Source organism: Chrysochloris asiatica, unplaced genomic scaffold, assembly GCF_000296735.1.
Source record: "Chrysochloris asiatica unplaced genomic scaffold, ChrAsi1.0 scaffold00031, whole genome shotgun sequence".
Lineage (NCBI taxonomy): Eukaryota > Metazoa > Chordata > Mammalia > Afrosoricida > Chrysochloridae > Chrysochloris > Chrysochloris asiatica.
The window spans coordinates 644334-651934 of record NW_006408549.1 but is presented as its reverse complement, the minus strand read 5'-3'; the positions used below and the strand labels follow the sequence as shown (position 1 = coordinate 651934).

Genomic DNA, 7601 nt, shown 5'->3' with positions numbered 1-7601 from the left:
AATGGTATTAACTAGGCTTTCCTGTAGGTGCATGGATATTACCCTATCACCTACAGTGTTGTACCTCATGACTGATCTATTCTTTTTGATGATGAATGCAACACCATTCCTCTTCAATTTGTCATTCCTGGCATAGTTAACCATGTGGTTGTCAGAGTCAAAAACAACAAGTTTTCTCCACTTCAAAACGGCAGTGTTGGCACTCTTGGGGTGGGGTGGAGGTAGTGATGGGGGAATGCAAATTGTGTTCCTTTAAATGTTCTTTGAATTTGGGGAACAAAAGATTCTCACAGGACAGCCTTCAAAGAAGGACTACCTTCAAAGAATGAGCAGGTACATTGTCATGATAGGAAAAAAACTAATTGGCACAACTTTCCTTTTTCTCACCAATGCAGTTTTCTGGTTTCTTAAAACTTCTTCGTAATATACCCCTTTGATCATCTTTTGAGAAAATCCATCAAGATTACCCTGAACAGTTAAAACAACCTTCTGAGCTACCCTCTCTGCCTTGATTTTAACTGGCCCAGCACATCCCCTTGGAAGCCATTGTTGAGAGGGCTTGTCTACAGTCATCTGCTGACCACAGAGACATGTTTAAAGGCTTTCTGTATGGGATAAACCTGTGCATGTATGATTGGAACCTTAGTAGCAATGCTTTTTTACTTACCTTCATATAAGATTCAGTAAACAAGTAGGGAGAATATCAATGCTACAACAAGTAAGTTGACTTTTATCAGGAAAGCAAATCAAGATGGGGTGGAATAAGTAGCTGTAAACTGAGAAGGTACCCCTTTTAAGACTGACTGAAATCAATTAATCAAGTTTAGATTCACCTCTACCAAGTTATATTGCTATGGGATGTGGAAAAAGAGATCCTAAAGCTTTGGATTCATGAGAAGAATCTTATTTTTAGGAAAATAATGTTAAAGCCCAGAGAGAGGCTATCAAGTTGGAACTTTTGCATATGGTTCCCCATTCTACCACATTCCAAGAAAGAAAGAATTATGGGGTATGTTTCAGGAGTCCTGAGGACTACTGGAAAAATGCAGCAATTAGTGCGTTGTAACCTTAGCTGATATACTGCCCCTCAGCCAGTTCCACAAGGGTTTTGGCCAGACCCAGTTCATTTGGACTAAGGTAAAGCATAATCAATAGATTTAATATAACAACAGACATTTACTGAGCTTCAACTCTGTGATAGACTTTCTTCACTTGTCCTTCTGAGGAGCTGTATCATGAAATGCTTGCATATTTGCCAGGATGATTAGCTCTGTGGTTTGCGTTGATGCCTTCTCTTTGGTAGCTCCCCATCTGTTTGTTTAGGTTTCCTTCCCTAATAGTGATCACTTAGAAGTGGCCTTCACTATGCCACTGTAGGCGTCAGAGACTTTGGTATTTATTCCATCCATCTCCCTCAAGAGCCTGAGAAGCATAGGGAAGTAAGCATCCTGCCTTCTGTATATTTCATTTTGTACAATGAAATATACAAAAATTAAAGTCACCCACAGGCAGAAGAATAAAATGCAAATAAATATTTATTTTGTCCTAAAATTGGTAAAAAAAAAAAAAAAAAAAAAAAAGAGCACTGATGTGGGTTAGGCATTGGACTGCTAACCACAAGATTGGTAGTTCAAAGCTACCATCTGCTCCATGGGAGAAAGATGAGGCTGTCATCTTCATAAAGATTCATAGTCTCGGAAACCCTATGTAGGATAACAGTGAACTGGAATCAACTCAATGGCAGTGGGTTTGAGTTTAGAATTGGTAAGGTTGGGGCGAAAGAATGAGTATTTTAAGGGACAAAATCATGAAAAAAGTGACTGATTTTGGTTATGTAAACATGAAACAGCGCTAGGTGTCAGGCATCATAAAATTCAAAGGCAAATGACAAACTGGGGGGGAAAGTCAAGGGGTTGATAATCATATGAAGAGCTTTTATAAAATAATGAGAAAGAGTCCAATATAAAGATGGGCAAAGCATGTGAACAGACAAATCACTGAAGTACAAATATAAGTGAACAGTAAACATTTTGTTAATAAAAAAATAGAAATGAAAATTACACTCCACTTTTCTCCCACCAAACTGGCAGAAATGGAAGCAGGGAGGGAAGACTCCTGTTTGTTAGCAACTGGGTATGTAATTAGGTTCTCCCACTCTTTAAAAAAAAAAAGAAAATTTTTTGTGTGAATTGAGTGAAGGTTTACAGAGAAGATCACCAGTTTTACATTCAACAAATTGTACACTTTGTTTCATCTCAATGATTTAAATCCCCTCCCTGCAACAATTTATCCCACTTCCTCCCCACCATCCCTATTTCCATTCCATCCTCCTTCACATCCCTTTGCAATTCAATTGTGTCTTCAGGTAAATGTTGATCTTTTGATCTTGACTGGTTGACCATTCCATGGTGGGCATACCTTACTAGTGCTGATGTCCCCCTATATACCTAGCTACTGCTTGACTGAAAATTGAGCCTCAGGGGTGAGTTCCTTTCCAGACCTGAAGGTATAATTTTGAGTTTTGTTCCACATTTTCTCCCACTCTATCTGGAACCTTCTAATGTGATCCTTTTCAGAGCAGTTAGGAGTGGTAGCAGAGTACCATCTAGTTTTTCTCGTCTCAGGGTTGTAGAGACTGATGTTCACATGTCCCATTGGACTAATTGAGCCCAAGCATCTTCAGTTTTCATCACTCTTCTTTCTTCTGCACTTAAAAGACCAATAGTTGTCCCTTAGATGGTTGCTTATGAACTTTTAAGATCCCAGTCACTTCTCACTAAAATAGGATGTGGAACATTGTCTTTGTGGACTACGTTGTGCTAGTTAACCATGGTGTCCCCTGAGAGTATGGTCCTGAGCTCATTTAAGATATCTGATGATAGCTAAGAAGTTTTGGTGTGGCACTAAGGGTTAATGCATAGGACTGCAAGGTCAAGTTGAACTGCAAGGTCGGTGGTTCAAGCTCACCAGCTGTTCCTTAGAAACCCTATACTGGTTTACTGTGGGTTGGAACCAATTCACCAGCACTTAACAACGACAAAAAGTTTTCATCATTTTTCTTCCTGTATGCTTTACCACATTCATAGATGTGTTTGCAGCAAAGGTTAATACCCAAATATCAAGTCCTTATATATTTGTGGTGTTCTCCCATTCTCTCTCCCATATCCATTCATCCTGTGTATCTGCCCATGAATTTACCCACAGAATACTGTTGTTCCAGGGTTGTATGTATAACAGTATTTACCTCTATCCCCTATAGTCCTTTCATACCTCCCTGTGTCTTCACCTGTCTTCATCTTTCTGCTAACCTCCCACTTATGTGTATTGTCCTTATCACCTGAGTTAACATGTGTCTACCTGCTAGAAATAGGCATTTAGAAATTGAGATACAATTCACATATCATGAGTCATTCTTTTTTTTATTTTTAAATTTTTATTTTTATTTTCTACTCAATTCACTTTCTGTATTCTCATTTTCATTTCTGCTTCTTTTCTAACCCTTCCTGCCTTCTGAACATTGTTCTTGGGCAAATGCTGATCTTTTGATCTCAAACTGTTGAATATTCTAAGGAAAGGGACCTACCTAGTGTAACTGCTACCCTTACAGACCTATGGTTTGGGTGAAAATTGAGCCATGGGGATGACCTGAAGGGCTATAGTCTCAGGGTTCTACTAGTCTTTATCTTAATAGTAAGCCTGGCCTCATGATTTTGAGTGTTCACATTTTCTTCCACTCTATCTATGACCATCTATTGTGGTCACTTTCAGAGCTTTTGGTAGTGGTATCTTGGCACCATCTAGTTTTTCTGGTCTCAGAGTCATGGAGGCTGAGGTTCACGTGGCTCATTAGTCCATTGGACTAACCGTGCCACATTGTCTTGGACTCTCTTCACTCTTCTTGGCTGTGGATGGGAGAGACTAGTAGATGCACTTTGGCCATCCATTTTTGTCTTTTGGTGAAAATATGCTTAATGAAACATTTGCCAATTCACCAGTTTTTACATATTTCATTCATTTGCATTGATTACGTTTATCTTGTTGTACAACCATTATTACTATTCTTTTCCAACTTACTTTACCACTACTAACCGAGACAACAACAAACAACAGAAACTCAGTGCCCTTCAAAACAATGACTCCTCTCTCCTTCTCCCTCCTACTCCTGGTAATCACTACTAAGCTTTGGTCTCTATAAATTCCCCTATTTTATATAAGGAGAAATAGGCAGTTTTTGTCTTTTTATGATTTATTTCACTCAGCATGATGTTTTCAAAGTTCCTTTATGTTGTAACATCCATCAGGACTTCATTCTCTTTCTATTCCATCGTACAGTTTTATCACGTTTTCCGTATCTGTTTGTCAGTTGGTAGACATTTGAGTTGTTTGTACTTTTTAGCTATTATAAATAATGCTGCCAAGAACATTTGTATACAAGTCTTTGTGAGAATGCATGTCTTCAGTTATCTTGGGGTATATTACCTATGAGTTGATTGCTGGGTCTTATGGCAACTCTGTTTAGCTTTTTGATGAACTACCAGATTAATTTCCAATGTGGTTGTACCATTTTATATTTTTTTAAAAAATTATCTTTGTTGTTGTATGCTGTGGATTCAGTTCTGACTCATAGCGACTGAGGCTGTAAATCTGTACAGGAGCAGAAAGCCTCATCTTTCTCCCGAGGAACAGCTGGTAGTTTCAAACTGCTGACCTTGAGGTTCGCAGCCCTGTTCGTAACCGCTACGATACCAGAATAAAATTTTACTTGCATGTGATATTAATGATATTCTTCCATGATTTCTTAATTCTGTTGGGTCACCTCTCTTCCAATCAGTTGGCCAGGTTCTAAGTTTCTTGACATAGATGAGTGCCTCCAATGCTTTGTCATATTGTTGGAAGATTTCAGTTTGTATTCCGTCAATCACTGGAGCCTTGTTTTTTGCTAATTCCTTCAGTGCAGCTTGGACTTCTTCTTCAGTACCATCGGTTATTGATGATATGCTACCTCTTGAAATGGTTGAACATTGACCATTTCTTTTTAGTACAATGATGCTGTATTCCTTCTACCTTCTTTTGATGCGTTCTGCATCACTCAGGTTTTTTTTTTGCCTATGGAATCTTTTAATATTGCAAGTCGAGACTAGAATCTTTTCCTCAATTCTTTCAGCTTGAGAAATGCTGAGCATGGCCTTCTCTTTTGATTTTCTAACTCTGCTGCACAGGAACTTTTTAAAGTATTGAAGAGCAGAGATGTCAGCTTGAGGACTAAGGTGCGCCTGACCCAAACCATGGTATTTTCAATAACCTCATATGGATGCGAAAGCTGGACAGTGAATAAGGAAGATTGTAGAAGAATTGATGCCTTTGAGTAGTGGTGTTGGAGGAGAATACTGAAAGTGCCGTGGACTGCCAAAAGAACCAATAGATCTGTTTTGGAAGAAGTGCAACCAGAGTGCTCCTTGGAGGCCAAGATGGCTAGGCTTAGTCTCTCATACTTTGGACACATAGTCTGGAGAGAACAGTCGCTGGAGAAGGATGTCATGTTGGGTAAGGTGGAGGGTCAGAGAAAAAGAGGAAGACCCCCAACGAGATGGATCAACCAGGTGGCATCATTGATGGTGTCGTGTGGCGGCGGTAGTGAGGTTGGCCCAGGATCGGACACTGTTTCGTTCTACTGTGCATGGGGTCGCTATGAGTCAGTTCCTACTCGATGGCACCTGACAACACCACCACCAACCCTACCAGAACCCCTTAAACTCTAATTAGTCTATTTCAAATTATCCCAATTCCCATCCCTTTACAATAATCTTGGCTACCCTAATGTTGGGTGTAATTGTTGTGTTCCTCAAATTATAGTGACTTCATTTCCTTTTTCTTTTTATTCATTCTTAAGTTGTGAGAGTAAAAAAAAAAGTATATATGAAATTTTAAGTCTAAACGTTTCGTTAGAGCTACCTCTATAGCTATGATTTAATGATGTAGGGAAGGAGTTTGAAATACTGGTTTTCATGTCACCAGCTCTTCATCATTTAAAGAATTAAATACCTGGTTGGCTTTGATCCCTAGCCCAGGAAGTATCATCTGGATGCCAAGGGAACTCAGCAGGACACCGAACCTGGTGAAATACTCTCTGCGTACGTCCGCGCAGGAGGCTCAAGGAAACCGCAGGGCTCCGCCTGAGGGGGCGGTGCCACCCGGCTTCCCCAGTGAAACTGCCCGAGTGAGCTGCGAGGCCGCGGCTTTGCTCCCGCCCAGCACCCCCCAAGGCCTCCTCGGTAGTTTCTCCTGCTGATGCAAACACACTCACTTCCCGCATCCACTTCCCTACAGAGGCTGAGGAGCAGGCGGGAGCCCGGCAGGCTGGTGAGCTGTGCACCATGGGCAACATACAGAAGAAGTTCACCGGCAAAGGCGAAGGCAGCAAGCGGCCGGAGAGGGGCGCTCCAGGGCGGACACGGCCGCCTGGGCCCGGCGCAGACCAGCGGGGCTCGGCGACGACGTGCGGCGACAACGGGCACCCAGGTGGCGGGCAGGACACCCAGGACCCTACGGCGGCTAACGTGCCCCCAGCCGCCGCTGGCCTGAAGAACCAGGGCAACGAGCTGTTTAAAAGCGGGCAGTTCACCGAGGCAGCATTGAAGTACTCGGAGGCGATAGCACAGCTGGAGGCTGCAGGTGAGCTGCGGCTGCGGTTCCTGGGATCTCAGAGCTGCCGCAGGAGGGGCGCAGGCCACCTCCTGAATGGCAAAGACCTTACATCCATAGATTCCTTCCTGTGACTAAGGGCTATGTGTGACCTGGCTGATGGGGAGCCCCTGCCTTGGAATGCGTAGGATGTGCCCTTTACGGGCTTTTCTTCTCCCTAGTAATTACAGAAATAAACCCTGCGTCTTGGAGGGCTGGGACTGCAATCCGTGGGAATGCAGTGCCATCGGAGACCACAGTCGTCTTTTAATTCTGGGGAACTGTGATTTTGTGAATGGATTTTAACTGTACTTACTTGAATGTGATTTTAGGAAGTGAAAGTGCAGATGATCTAAGTATCTTATATTCAAATAGAGCAGCATGTTGCCTAAAAGGAGGAAACTGCAGTGGCTGCGTTCAAGATTGTAACAGGTAAACTGCACGTTTTTGGGTTTGTAAAGAAATTGTTATCATTTCAATGTGATTATTACAATATTTAATATCCTTCTCAATTGTCATCCACTGCATAAGGATTTAATATATGGTTCTAAGTCATTTTAATTGATTAATACCTAGAATCCTAGATTCTCCTTTCACATATGTGAAAATAGCCAAAAAGGATTGTGTTTTTTTTTTTAACTGTTACCACCTTAACTCCTGCTCTTTTCGTATCACTAGTAGACTACTGGAAAAGACTTCTGACTAGTTCTTTACATCTTCCAACCCAGTGTGGTATCAGAGTAACTATTCCTCAAACACTACATTGCTGTTTTCAGACAGACATTCAGCATTGCCTTCCACGTACTCATAAACGTCACCACACTGCCCCCAGAATGGGCTTTGTGCACCAATCCCTTACATTTACTCACCTGCCCCAGGCTCTGAGCCTTTGCTCCTCTTGTCCTGCTTTCTGAAAAGCC

General features: G+C 41.7%; 1 protein-coding gene across 1 annotated transcript in view; it reads left to right on the top strand.

The window, feature by feature from the left end:
• SPAG1 (sperm associated antigen 1) overlaps positions 1-7601 on the top strand; it is a 108884-nt gene that overhangs the window by 50171 nt on the left and 51112 nt on the right. Inside the window, exons 10-11 of the mRNA XM_006859181.1 lie at positions 6328-6672; positions 7014-7113. Coding sequence (XP_006859243.1) covers positions 6328-6672; positions 7014-7113 — 445 coding nt within the window. The remainder of the gene's footprint in view (positions 1-6327; positions 6673-7013; positions 7114-7601) is intronic.